Source organism: Cajanus cajan, chromosome 5 (assembly GCF_000230855.2).
Source record: "Cajanus cajan strain Asha chromosome 5, NIPB_CcT2T_4, whole genome shotgun sequence".
NCBI classification, from domain to species: Eukaryota; Viridiplantae; Streptophyta; class Magnoliopsida; order Fabales; family Fabaceae; genus Cajanus; species Cajanus cajan.
Window position 1 is genome coordinate 24,008,248 of NC_138521.1, and position 15,317 is coordinate 24,023,564.

The window sequence follows — 15,317 nt, forward strand, 5'->3', positions numbered from 1 at the left end:
AATATCTACTAATTAAGTCAAAAGCAACATGAGCCACAACAAGAATTACAATGTCCAAATTATATCATTAACTAAATAATCCATCTCCAATCATCTCCAAGTGTAACAGAGGAGGCTGAATAAGTAATATCTGGTGGGGAAATAATTGTTGCAAAATAAAAAAAAAGTTATCAATTATTGATCAAATTATAATAAGTATATAATACAATAATGCAGTATAAAATAGATCTAGCTTGTTACTTTTGTTCAAATTTCTCCAACTCTTCAAAATCCCCATTTTCATTTGAAAACAATTGTAGTTGTGTTCTTTTAAGCCAATCTTGTGTGCAAATAAGTGCTTCTACCATTCTAGGTGTAGGAGAACTACGATATGGATCATGAACTCTTCCTCCAGTACTAAAGGCAGATTCAAAGGCCACTGTAGAAACAGGTATAACAAGCAAATCTCTACCCATTTTTGAAAGAATTGGAAATCTACCCGAGTTGAGCTTCCACCAATTCAAAATATCCAAATCTACGTAACTCTCTTCTAAGGCTTCCTCCAAGTATTTGCTTAATTCAGATTTATTAGAGCTAGTTCTTTGAAAAAAATGGTTATAACCATAAGGGTCATCACTACCTCCTTCATTGAATCGAGCTTCTTGTGAGTTAACTTCTATTTCATCTCTTCCACCATTATACTCTTGAAAAAGTAATTTCAAACTAGACTCCTCTTTTTCTTTTAAACTAGATGCCACCTCTCCATCAAAATTTTGACTAATCAACCAATGTATGAACTGTAATTTGTATCCTGGATGCAACACAAGAGCAATAAGTAAAAACATATTTAGACGATCAGCATTGCCCTAATACTTATCATATTTCTTCTTCATATTTTCTGCCATAATGCATACATTTATATCCCTAGAATTGCACATTTGGCTGATCTTCTTTCCAATTCTAAAGACCTCAAACATGTATATATTGCTAGTTACATAAATTGAGCCAGACATGCGCAAAGTAGCATCATAAAACAATTTCAGAAATGGTAGGATTGCACGCACAAATTCCCAATCAGCATATGAAGAAACACCTTTTACCTTTTCTAACTCTTCGATATACTTCTTATCTTGCATCTCAAGCTCTTCAAAAGCCTTGTGAAGTTTCAATGCAGCCTCTAACATTAAGTAGGTAGAATTCCATCTGGTTTCCACATCCAAGCAAACAAGGCCTTTGTATTCAATATTTTGTTTCTCAACACATGTCTTGAATTTAGCCAACCTAGAAGGGGATGATCGTACATAATTTACAGCACCGCGAATTCTCAAAATAGCATCAATGTTATCCTTGAAACCTTCTTTCACAATCAAATTCAAAATATGGGCACAACAACGCATTTGAATATAATCTCCCTTCATAACCAAACTATTCCAAGAAATTAACCTTTTTTTTAGATATTGGATTCCAACATCATTTGACGAGGCATTATCAACTGTCAAAGTAAGAACACGATTCAACCCCCATTTACTCAAGCAATGTTCAACCTTTTTAGCCATTGTCTTTCCTGTGTGACTAGTGACTTGACAAAAGTTTAACACCTTCTTTTGCAGCTTCCAATTGTTGTCAATGAAATGAGCAGTCAAGCACATATAACTCAAATTTTGAGATGAAGTCCATGTGTCTGTGGTGAGGCAAACCCTTTGACAGTTTTGAGAAATAAATTCCTTCAAATTTTCTCTTTCACTAACTCTAAGTTTATAAATATCACGTGCTAGGGTAGTACGTGAGATGACATTAAGAGAGGGTGCTACAATGCTTAAAAATTCACGAAAAGCTTCATGCTCGATACATCGAAATGGGAGCTCCATTGCCACAAACATTTTGACAATTGCAATTCTCAATGCTTGTTGGTCAATTTTGGGCCTAGCCAATGAAGGGGAAGAAACCATGGTTCCAGATGAGTCTAATTTTTGCTTCTTGCTCCACATTTTATTTGATATACCTTTGCATCTACGTAAATGATTTCACATAGCACTTGTTCCATTCTCAAACCTAATCAATTAATGTACCACAATTGTTACATTTAGCTCTCTTATCTATGTTGGGCTTTGGCTCCTCAATAAAGTGATTCCATACATCAGATCGATTCTTACGCCCTTCAGAATCGCGAGGCGATAACATTTGTTCAGCTAGATGTTCTATAGTGTCAGAAACTAAAGTTTCATTTAGCTCAGCCATGTAGTTGTTCTACAATAGAAAAGAAAAATAGGATGTAATTTTTTTGTGGTAAAAAATTACATGGAAATTTGACTGTAACCAAGCAAGAGTGTAAGAAAAAAACCTGTAAAAGAAGTATTCCAAGAGTTGCTGAACCAAATCTTGTGAGAAGTTCACCTTTCTCTACAAGAAGCTAAAAATATATGCATGAAACCAAAGCACCAAAAGCTGCCAGTAATATTGAATCAGAATCCAAGAAAAAAACCAGCTCCAAAGTATTTTAGAAAGAAAGCAATTCAAATTCATTATGATGGAATCAGATACATTAATTGTTTCTATATAATACTAACATTCCTACCTTTTACTTTTAAGCAAACAAAGGTAATTGTAATTAATAGTTAGAAAAAATACAAGCTTAAGAAATTTCAACTGTTGGATTAGAACTGCAATCAATCCAGATAAATTCTAAACTACGGAGGATCTATTTCCATTTCCAATAACTTCTACCACAAAACCAGATTCAAATTCATTATGATGGCATCATATGGTATGTTAATTAATCCATTATAGCTTTACAATTGTTAATGCTAGATAAACAATTTACAATTTGCTTTTCTGTTGATGGAAACATAAGGATATGCTTTGATCCTATAGTTAATTAAGGGCTTGCAAATGTTACATGGATGTAATGCATATGACAGTAGATGACACCTTACATAGTTTCAACAGACAAAGCTTCTACTTTTATCACATTAGTATATTTGAAGAATGAAGAACCAACAAATTTGTAGGAGACTATACTGACCTGGGTATAACTAAAACTGGATAGGAGAATTCAACAATCGTGATGATTAGATGAAGTAGAACAACAACCTGCAATATTCAATTCAACATTCTCATCATGTATGGAAATATAAAAAATTATGTGATAAAAAATATCTCATTTTATATTATGAAACTATTGTTACTTGTCAAAGAATCAAGGAATTAATGTGGACACGGAACAGTTTTTTCATGCTTAATTCACAAGATCACTTATTGGTTCAGAAATACACTTTTGTTGTGCCAACCTTTCCACTATAAAGGCAGCAAGCGGAAATATGTTGAGACTAAGAATGCATACAAAGCATAGATATAATTTCAGAATGTCAAATGACAATTTAAGAAATAATCTTATTTTTCAGAGGATTCGTCAAACATACCAGCACATGAAGGGGGGCAATTTCTCAACGATTTTGAACTAAACCAAAAGCCATATTTAATCAACCAACCATACTGCAAAACATATAATCATATTGAAGACATCAATTTATAGAGAACCACTCTTCAGGAATTATAGTGGTTACCACAGACAAATAGAAGGCCCGAATACTGGATTACTAGGTTTTCAGAGATTGGCCTGCTAGAGTTATGCAAAAATGAAACACAAAAGAAAATCTTCAGTTAGAGTCACCAGCATACGAAACTGAATATATTAAAGGCAAGAATTACATAGAAAGAATAAAAATGAGGCAGTGAAAATGAAAATATGAATGACAAGTTGGTGCCATATAGTAGCCTACATTACTCATTACCTGAAAGTGTTGAGACTGTTTTCAATGCCTTCTGTTTATCCATGTCATCATGCAAATCTAACTTGAGTACAAACTTCTGTAAACAAAATCAGGAACTTCTTTAACCCACAAACTAATTAATTAATAAACGAAACATTTGACTCAGGAACTATGAAAGAATATTTACAGAACAACAACATACAATATCTGAACAAGAAAAAAAAAAGTGACACTTTAGAACCTCCAAAATTTATCTACAACCCAAAAGCTCATAATATATCGCAAAAGATGTGATATCAACCATTCAAAATACAGACCCAGGTGTTGAAAATCCAAAACCAGGATTCTGATGAAGGGAATATACAAATTCTTTTCAGGCCACCCCAGATCCTTGAATCAGGATTAATAAGGGAGAAAGCAGAGGATGTGAAAAGAATAAAGGAACAAAAAGGGGAAATCATAAAGCTCATGGAGAATCAACAATGAAATAAAGTCACTGAAATTTGGCATAACAAGAACCAAATTAAATTTAAAAATTTATACGCATGCATTAACTATTTGAATGGTTTCCATCACAAGAAAGGACCCAAACGAATATGGGTACCAAAATCTCAAATAGTCTATGTTTCAGATATCCTTGGTGGGAAAGGCAAAGGATTCACATTGGTACCTAGACAATGGATGCTCACGGCACATGACAGAAGAAAGGTCTATGTTCCTAGACCTCCAACCACATGAAGGATCTGTCGCCTTTGAAAGTAGAAAAGGAAAGAAAAGAGGTATAAGTTAGATAGGTAAAGACTCTATACTTATTGTATCTAATGTTCTTTATGTGCAAAGATTAAAGTATAATCTACATAGCATAAGTCAATTTTGTAATAGTGGATATACTATTTCTTTTGATAAAGACTCATGCATAGTCAGAAGAAATGATAGATCTATACCATTTACTACTCAGAGAAAAAATAATCTTTATGAAATTAATCTAACTAGTTTGAGCAAACAGAATGTAACTTGTCTAGTCTCCAAAGAAGATGAGAAATTTATTTGGCAGAAAAATCCTGGGGATGTCAATATGAATCACATTTCAAAGTTATCCATAAAAGGATTAGTAAAATGACTACCTTGGAAAACTCATCTACTTTGTAAAGCGTGTTAGAGGTGGAAATAGAAGAAATATTCTTTTAAAGCAAAATGGGAAGTTTTCACCTCTAGACCTGCTGAATTGTTACTTATGGATCTGTTTGGTCCAACTAGAACACTCAGTCTGGGAGGTAAAAAGTATGGCTTCATCATTGTTGATGATTATTCTAGATTCACATAGGTATACTTCCTTAACCATAAACACGAGTCTTATAAGGTCTTTGAGACATTCTATAAACGTGTTCAAAATGAAAAAAAAAAAGTTTTGTATATCAGCTATAAGGAGTGATCATGGAATTGAATTTCAAAACATTTTGCGAAAATCAAGGCATCTATCACAACTTCTCTTCATTGAGAACACCTTAACAAAATAAAGGTAGATGAAAGAAGGAATAGAACCTTACAAGAAATGGTCAAAAAATTTCTTTGTCGGTAGAAGCAATGAATGTTAAGTCAGATGAAGCAATTCCTAACAAGGTTTTGAATGAGACAAATATAATACATGTTGTTATCTCTAACAAGTGTGTTAGTGTTTTAGAAAAATATAAGTACAAGCAAAGTGAAGAACAAAGCATGTGTGACTTACCACATATGAACTAAGATAAAGGGTAAAAGCTACAAGGCATCAGATGAAGAGATCAAACAAAGCCAAGCCCAGTAAAAGAAGGAAAATAATGAAGCCTCAGATAATACAAGACCATGGATGATTGATATACACAAGACGAAAGGAAGGGTCAAACCAAATGAAAGGAAAAGTCAAAGTTTATGTCTTAGACGAAAACTCAAATTTCCAGACGCAAACAAAGAACACTTAAAATCGTCTGAAGTCTACTAAGTCACAACGAGAAGTACTGCTTATAATCGACACTCTCAAAAGAACACATGAAGTCATCAAAAATATAAGAAGAGAGAAGAGAAAAATGGACTAGCGCTTATCCACAAGTCAAAGCTGCATGTGTCAGAGCAAGTACACTTATCAGTCATTAAAAGACAACGTCTCTGCAGCTACATTGCCAGGAAAGTACAGATATGCCTAGGTTATGATTGAAGTCAGACATAGAAGTAAACGAATGGGACAAAAGACTTCACGTAATACAGATTCGGCAAGCAAACATTTAATGCAAGATCAAATGCATTAAATACAACATCTACAAAGTCTGAGTGAACTAAACAAGAAAATCAAATGATGGTTGGTCAAGCAACAAGATTAGATCTGATCAAAGATAGAAGGACAACCAACAAATACTAGACGAGGTCTACTACAAGTTGAAACCTTGAAGTATCAGGCGAAAGACCAAAACAAGGCTAAATCTAGAACAATACAAAAACGGGTTTAACACTAGATGAAGTCCAAACAGACGAAGGACAGCAAGTGGAGCTAAAATGGTAAATCAGACGAAGATGAATCAAGGCAAGTCTCAGCATAAGGATTGTAACGACCCGCCATGGTCTATACACTTAGTGGAATCGCACTACTGCTAGTGAACTAAGAAAATATTAAGTTGAATAACTCATACATACATGTACAAATAAAAAATGAAAATAACTAAGTTTCTGGTTATAAAATAGAACTCCATATATGTACAGTCATCCCAAAAATAATATTCCCTAGTGCTGGTCAAGCACAGACAAAACAGTTACCCAAAATGGTAACTCTAACACGAGGATCAAACTCCCCATCTCGCAGCGGTCACCTCAACTCCAAGCTAGCCCTGACCTGCTCCCATACCAAGTATGATCATCGCAGTTCCACCACATGGAAACAGAAGGGTAAGCTAGAATTCACAAATCAGTCATACAAGTATAGAACAATAATTTATACTACACAATCATATTCATAGAGTCACACCATACACTCTATCCAATACTACTCATGCATAAAACACAATTCACCAATCATGAAGTCAAACACCACACTTCATCATATTAATAATCATGCTATAAATGCATCTCATGACAGATATCAATGCATATCAATCATCTAATGCATCGTCACGCATACACCTAGGAGATCTCCATAACAATAGAGCTGTATAAGTGACATTCCATCCTACCGAAACCACCCCAACCATTTTCACGCCCAATGCGCCCACTCGGTCACAGCTAAACAGGATATATAATCTTCACTCGGGTTTACTCGGATGATGTCACTTACACAATTGGAAGTCCAGATCCACCGTCAGGTATAACACAGCTGGGTACGGGCTTACCACGACCTTGGCATGCATTAACCAAGTCAATAGTGGAGTTCGCCCACCGACTATTCACAAGGATCCACGCACCTTCCCGAGTACTTGGTTAAGGGAATAACCCTCGACCTCATACCCCGCTCCAACACTAGCTAAGGACTTAGAGGAGACTCACCCAACCCAGTGGCCTATCTGAGCACCACTCTCCCAAAACCAGTGGCCTCCCAGAGCACCACTCTCATATATCAGTGGCCTATCCAAGCATCACTCTTAAGAGACTCTATGTGAGCTCTTCCAGTTTGAAAATATTTTTCCTCTCCTCAAGTCCTAGGCTAGACTCATGTCATAAGGCATCACATGCAATGATGCATCATACATCATATATGGTCTGCCCACCATAATGATCAACAATCATACACATGTCATAAGACATCACATGCAATAATGCATCATACATCATACATGGTCTACCCATCATCATGATCAATAAACATACTCATGCCATAAAGCATCACATGCAATAAAGCATCACACATCATACATACATGATCCAAATCTTCAACTTTAAACATGCATAAGCATCAATTATTTATAAACATATTCACGCTCGGCGCAGCCTGAGCTCGCCCAGCCTAATCCCAACCTAAGAGTCCTAAGACTCATCCACACCCGACGCGTTCAACTCATGCTCGGTGTCCTTGAGACAGAGACTCCTAAGGGTCTCCATGCCTGATGCAACCAAATCACGCCTGACCCAACATCCAATCCGAGAGCCCTAAGCTATTCCACGCCTGACGCGCTCAACCTGCGCCCGGCCTAAAACCCAATCAAAGAGTTCAGAACTCTCATCCAAACTAACAAATCCAACCACATGCAAACACAAAAATACAATGAATAGGCTCCATACAACACAAAAACAAACTCCAAATCTACATGCACCCATCCGATGCATCAATTCCGCCCGAAAATCCCATTTTTCCCAAAACCTCAAAAAATGAACGAATTCTTTGATCCAGCCATGGATCCTCAACTTTCATGCATCAATTGAATTTCTAATATCACATGCAACTTAAATAACAAACATTCTAGCTTCCCTCACCTGAAGATCAGCTCAAAAAGCCAACAATTGTGACGAAATAGAATTCCCTTCCAAAGCTCAACCCGGAACTTCAATCCTCCCAAAGCAAGCTTTCTAATCTGAATTTCAAGAAAAGTCAGAAGGAGTTAGTGATCTAGAGGAGAAAAGGAGTCAAACAGAGAAATTTGATAGAGAAAGGAGCTCACTGACCCAGAGACCTTCTCTCTAAAACTTCTCTCTAAAAACTCACATTTTCTTGAAGGCCCTCAACCCCTATTTATAGACTTTCGGATTGCCCCATAATGGCCCGTACCGAGTTCGGAACGGCCCGTTCCGAACTCCCAAATCACGCCCAAAATCCACGCCCAGAACGGCCCGTTCTGAAATCAGAATAGCCCGTTCCGGGACTCATCCGGAACGGCCCGTTCTCCCTTCGAAACGGCCCGTTCTCCCTCCAGAACAGCCCGTTCTCCTTCCGGAACGTCCCGTTCTCCTTCAGTAGTTTGGAACGGCCCGTTCCAATTTGGGAACGGCCTGTTCTAGCTACTGAATTTTTTTTTCTACGTTACAAGGATCACACGAAGAAGTAAACAAAGCTGAATGATAGAAAGAATATGAGATGTGCGCTAGACGACTATAAGTCTAATATCAGACGATGGACATTCTAAGACGAAGCATCCAAGAAGGAATTAAAATTCCTCCATCTGCACAGCTAACCAAACGAAGGCGTGTCCAGGATATAGCCTAAAGCACAATATGAAGACTCAGACAAAGCATTGGTCGAAATCAGAAGAAACCACGTAATCAAATGAAGGACGGCACAGACTGAAAGACATTCTAGACGGAAAAAAAGTTTGTCCATTCGCATTGTTGATCAGGCCAAAGAAAAAGACAAAGCATAAATATTAAATGCTCAAATGGAGATCAAGACGTGAGATGCATAGGACTAACAGACGCAGATAGAGACTGACAAGCACGCACTTAAAGAATCAAGTCTCAAAGGACTACTCAGGCATCGTCTATGAACATACAAGAGCTCTCAACATAATAGCGTGATTAAAGGAAGAGAAGTAGAAGAAGAAGAAAAGCATGCAAAATTAAAAGCATGCATGTATCAGAAAAAGTACATTACTTTTTCAGAAAACGACAACGTTCTACAACCACGTGACTGGAAAAGGACAAAAAGAATCCTAGGTCTCTGCTAAATTCAGACACAGCTGCTGACAAGGCAAAGAAGACTTCACGCAATGTTTATGAACAGGAAGCAACATTTAATGCAAGATCTTGAGCATTAAATGAAAGATCAAACTAGTCATGAACGACTATATATGCTTCAACGGACACTTGCAACGGACAGATTTCTACAAGATTATATATATCACTACCTCGAACCTTGAAAGGTTGCCTTTTGCATTGAAACAAGAGTGATATCCAGCTCACGAAGCAACGAAACCAAAGATAGAGTGTCTAGAGTCAAATGTACCATAGTGTATTTATCTTTGTAGACTAATGAGTTCCAAGTGCATCTTAGGAACATGAACCTTAGTAAGTGTATTCAACTTATGTATCCTCTCTGTGAGAGTAAACCATACACTCAATCGTTGTAAAAACTAAGGTTGCATACATTAGTGAGTGTACAAACTTATGTATCATCTCCATGAGAGTAACACAAACACTCAAACCAAACTAATTCAGCTATCATATGTAAATCCTGAAGAGGCTAGGGAAAGAATACTTGTAAAGCCTGGAGAGACTTGTCCAAGAATACTCATTACGAGCCGAAAGTGGTTGATTAAAGAATACTAGCACTAGTGAGTGAAGCTGGCGGGCCAGGAGTTGGTCGAGAATACTCACTGAGAGCTAGAAGTGGCTGAGCAAAGAATATTAGCGCTAATGGTGAAGTTAGCGAGCCAGGACTTGGTCAATAATACTCACTAGAAGCCTGAAGTGGCTGAGCAAAGAATACTAGCGTCAGCGAGTGAAGTTGATGAACAAGGAGTGGTTGAGAATACTTGGGGCCAGGAGTGGTCGTGAGTTGGGTGGTCTATAATACTTACTGCGAGCTTGAAGAGGCTGAACAAATAATACTTGTACTTCGTTGAACATCTAGTGGAATCCTTCATTAGAAGGAGATAACAGATGATCCCTTAAGTTTTAATATTGACAAACAAAAAAATTTTCTTAAAGCAAAAGTCAGCATTTTTCGAAAACATAACAGATTAGATGAAATATAAAGATAATACATGTCATCTATAAGATGAAAGAAATCAGACGAAGCATATAGTCCATTCGACTTACATTAAATGAATAAGACTAACATTATATTTGCTTATTCCTTGACAGATCAAACAAAAAAGGGAACTTTGAATGTCTCAAAAAACATTAATGAGGAAAAAGACAAAATCTCCATGAGAAGCCAAAAGCACAATCCCGTATATCATGGAAAAGAGACTAAAAAGGACTACTCTGCACTAGGCTCAATTACTCTATGCTGACACTCTTTATTGTACTCAAAAGTATAAAGAAATGATGATAAGTAGTTTTTTGGATCAAATAAGAGGTACACACATCTTGATAAGCATTTAATACTTTCATTAAATGCATCAATAGTACTCTCAATGATTAGCTAAAAAGACAAACGAAGCAACTAATAAAGAAATTTGAACGTTGTTGCAACGTTCATCTTCCCAGAAGCTCCTATATAAAGATCAAGCTTTCAAAAATTGAGTAGAGAAGAACACATACTGTATATACATACATGAAGAAAAAATGCTATTGAATAATAGATAAATATTTCTTGAGCAGTTCATTCTGAAAAAGTCATTGAAATACCAAGCTGAAGCACTACAAAGAAGATCACATTTGTAATATCTGTTTCTAGATCTTTGTAGTGTTTTGTGGTATATTTTTTATAGCATCACGTCTAGAAGAGACAAAGTTATACTTGTAAATCCTATCAAACCTATTTGTATGGGTTGAGCCTGGAGAGACTTGTGCAAAAGAATACTTAGTGGTTGAGCCTGAAGAGGCTCATTGAAAGAATACTTAATTGCAAACCAACCAAATATGGATCCAAATTTGAACTCGATGAAGTTGGTGAGGAGCCCTTATTAGATGCATCTCAAATTTGAAAAATATTATAGAGATTAATGTACTTGACTATTTTCATATCGGACATTATTAATGCAGTTAACAAGTTGAGCCAATTCATGTCTCATCCTTGGACCACTCACCTCACTACTCTCCATCAGATTCTGCAATACTTGAAATTCACTCCAGGTCAAGGAATTTTATTTCCTACAGCATTAGATACAAAGTTGACAACTTTTGTTGATGTTGATTGGGGCTAAAAACACTTTTAAAATCGGTCATTTTTTAGTTTTAAAATCGGTTCTCTGACCGATTTTAAAAGAGCCGATTTTAAAAAGTGAGACTTTTAACATCGGTTAACGACCGATTTTAAAAGTTAGACTTTTAACATCGATCATGCCATAACTGATGTTAAAAGTTATACTTTTAACATCGGTTATGACACGACCGATGTTAAAAGTGGTTAATTTTTTTTAAAAATAATTGATTTGTTTTAAGAGGATCCCTGAACAAAACCTACAAATTAATAAAATACCAGACAATTCATATGTTTTCAATGGACCAAATTACATACAAATGACAAGAGTTGGTAAATGTCAACCATATATGTAATTAAAGTAACTTACAAATTATTATGCATCCTAAACTACAAAATGAGTAAAACTATAAACATAACTCGTAGCTAGTCAATGTTTACAAGAGGAATAAGGCCTGGTGAGGAGGAAATTGAATGCTTAAGTGCAACTAAACTAGTAAAGTGACCCAAGTGAGTTACAGCACCAAGACTTCTATTTCCTTTCAGAAGTTAACAACATAGATTTCTTATTCAACATTTGCATATTTTTTAATTTGGTCAAACATAACTGCAAAGTGCACCGATTCAGAAGTGATCCACCAGAAGTATTTTCCTTTCTACTTTCAATCATTAAATTGAAATTTCCTTGATCACTTATTTTGCATATAAGCCAACTCCATAGCATTCTACTATATTGGACTCTTTTTTTTTATATAAACAAATGTTAGTAATTAGTATGTTATGTTAGTAGAGAGGATTCGAACCCACAGCACCCCTTACGCCCCTCCCCCCAAATCACCAAACCACCTTATCACTCCAGTTAGTAGGGGGGATTCTACTATATTGGGTTGATCTTCAATTGTAAACATATCTTTATTTGATTAAACAATAAATAATTAGTACATAAATATAATATGCAGCTTATTCTGATTTAAATGATAATAAATATTAAAAGGCTTTTAATAGAATAAAAAATCAGTAGAACATTATATAAGTATTAGCAACAAAACAAAAAACCAAAACACTTAAAAAATTAAGGTGGCAAGTCGCAAGTTGTAAGTACCCTAATATCTGATTGGCCTTGCTGAACAAACCCACAGCAGCAGGCACATTCTGAGCTTCCTTCCCCATTCCAACAGCTTGGGCATGCTACAATCACGGAAATAGCACTAGTCGATGTGGGATTCCCACAAAACAGTGGAATTGAGGAATGGCGTACCTGGCCATAAGCATAGAAAGAGGAGAGAGAGAAAGCGTACCTGGTGGTGGCAGATGGTGGCGCGAGCAGTAGTTTTCGGTTGCGTGCGTGTCTGACTCGTGAGTTTGTAGGTAAATTAATGCGTAGGGAGACAGACAAGACCCTTTTGTAGAAATTTCAACTTGGAATGGGTCATTCCTAAACTGGAACAGGCCATTCCAGGATCTGAAAAATGCCTAAAATTGTAGTCTGGAACGGCCTCAGAACAACCCATTCTACTTGTAGAACGACCCGTTCCAAATTTGAAATTCGCCCAACAACAACGAAACTAGAGACATGAGAAGAGAATGTTACCTTGATATTGTAGTCTTGCAAAGAAAATGAGAATATGCAAACTTTAGATGAGAGCCCGAGAGAGTAAAGAAAAGAATGGAGGGATAAATGAAAGAGAATGGAGCCAAAGATCAAAGAGAATGGAGGGGAAGGGAGAAATCGCGGGATAATTAAGTTCTGGCATTTTTAACATCAGCTATCTATGAACCGATTTTGTATGTAGTTTTTAAAATTGGTTCTTAAATAGTCGATTTTAAAAGTAGCCACTTTTAAAATCGGCTATTTAAGAACCGATTTTAAAAACTACATACAAAATCGGTTCTTAGATAGCCAATGTTAAAAGTAGCACTTTTAAAATCGGCTATTTAAGAACCGATTTTAAAAGTAGCATCAGAGACCTTTTAAAATCGGTCATAAGGTAGCCGATTTCAAAAGTAATGTCATTATTTACAAAATTGCCACCGCGTCACTTTTAAAATCGGTTACCTTATGACCGATTTTAAAACCTCGATTTTAAAAGTGATTTTTGTACTAGTCTGTCCCGTGAAAATTAACTTTTGGATTTGGATTATATGTTTTCTTTGTCAGCTCCTTGATATGTTGGAAGTCAAAGAAACAACTAATAGTGGTTAGGTCATCAGTTGAAGTAGAATATAAATATCTTGCCTCATTGATAAATGAGCTAGCTACTTTGGATACAACAATTGTAACGAGTTTGAAGTCAGTGCTCTATCTATGAAGGTTTTTTGCAATAATAAATCTATTATTCAACTAGCAAAAAATCCATCTTCTAACGATAAATCCAAACATGTCATTGATTGTCAGTTCATTGGGTAACATGTTGATTCCAAACTCATTAATCTCATTTACTTTCCATTTTCTCAACAAGTAACAGACATGTTCACCAAGGCCTTGCCTCGTTCCAAGTTCTCAACACTATTATCCAAGTTAGGCATATTAAACATTCTTCACCCACCTTGAGGATGAGTTTTACAGTTAGGGAGAAACAATTTTATATTTTAAAAGATTAACAATTTCTTTGTTAGCCCCTTTTATTACGATGGTTATTAGAATTAATGGTTTTAGCTCCCTTGTATATAAGTGTGATATCAACACTGTAAATGTGTGAGATTTATTTTTTTCCTTTCAATAAAATTTCTCTCCAAGTTTTTCTTTCTCAAGTTTATGCATCTTCGTATGAGATAGTTATTTAACCATTGATTTTTATTTTACTCATAATGGTTTTGGTATATTCAGATTGTTCAATATATTTTGTTTTGTCTATAAATTGTTCGATATGTGATTTTCAACCTACTCATTAGGAAGTTTGAAAAGTTCCTCAAGAGAAACAACAAAGAAAAGGGCTCTTCATTGAAGAAAGCTTTCAAGATGAGTGATTCTCCAACCCCCATTTTCACATGCTTTGAGTGTGGGAAAAATGGTCACATAAAGTTTGAATATTCTTCCTTTAAAAGGAAACAAAGTGTTGAGAAGAGTTTCAAGAAGAAAGGCATGAGAAGAAAACATCTCAACCTCTTCAAATAATAAAAAGAGAAAGATGTGAAGGCAAACATATGTCTCATATGAGAATAAGTGAGTAGAGGGTGGATATATAGGCTCAAGCTTGTGGGTTGGTCGTGGACTGCATGTTTTATGAGTCTATTTTTTTTTAAATATGAACAATTATAAGAGAAATTGAGTTTGACTCACAAAGCTAATGAATTTTGCATGCTTAACATGTGGTTGAACCCATTTACTACAACATAATTATTTTTTCTAGCTTTCTATAAGAACTTTTAAAATATGAGTGATTTGTATTATGTTAGTAGATACGTATAAGTAATACTTAGCAAAAAAAATATGAGTATAAATAATAAGTATTGAATTTAATAATTTGCAATTTAAAAGATGTTGTATATATTCTTTCTACCTTAATATTAGGGGTGTGCAAAAAATCCAAATTGATCCGAACTGATCTATAACCGATCCGATCCATATTGAAAATCTGATCCATTTTGAAAAAAAATTCGAACCGAACCACTTTATAAAACCGGTTCAGTTATCTGATCCATTTTTACAAAGTGGATCGGTTCGGTTCAGTTTGGTTTTCTAAAAAAACCGATCCATATATGAATAAAAAAGTGGATAACTGCACCGCACCGAACCGATCCAATTTCAAAAAAACTGATCCATATTTTAAGAAAACCAAACTGATCCACTTTATAAAAAATGGATCGATTAA

General features: G+C 35.6%; 2 protein-coding genes across 2 annotated transcripts; both read right to left on the bottom strand.

Annotated features, from left to right (window-relative positions):
* Positions 1 to 236: 236 nt before the first annotated feature.
* LOC145957918 (zinc finger BED domain-containing protein DAYSLEEPER-like) lies at positions 237 to 824 on the bottom strand. The gene has a single exon (XM_083074346.1). It carries the CDS (start codon positions 822 to 824, stop codon positions 237 to 239), a length of 588 nt encoding a protein of 195 aa, XP_082930472.1.
* A 21-nt stretch (positions 825 to 845) lies between these two features.
* Positions 846 to 1,967, bottom strand: LOC145957919 (zinc finger BED domain-containing protein RICESLEEPER 2-like). The gene has a single exon (XM_083074347.1). It carries the CDS (start codon positions 1,965 to 1,967, stop codon positions 846 to 848), a length of 1,122 nt encoding a protein of 373 aa, XP_082930473.1.
* Positions 1,968 to 15,317: the final 13,350 nt, after the last annotated feature.

What these genes read in the sequence shown, in the direction of transcription:
- LOC145957918 (XM_083074346.1), bottom strand. Translation starts at nt 824, where the DNA reads ATGTTTTTACTTATTGCTCTTGTGTTGCATCCAGGATACAAATTACAG.
- LOC145957919 (XM_083074347.1), bottom strand. Translation starts at nt 1,967, where the DNA reads ATGTGGAGCAAGAAGCAAAAATTAGACTCATCTGGAACCATGGTTTCT.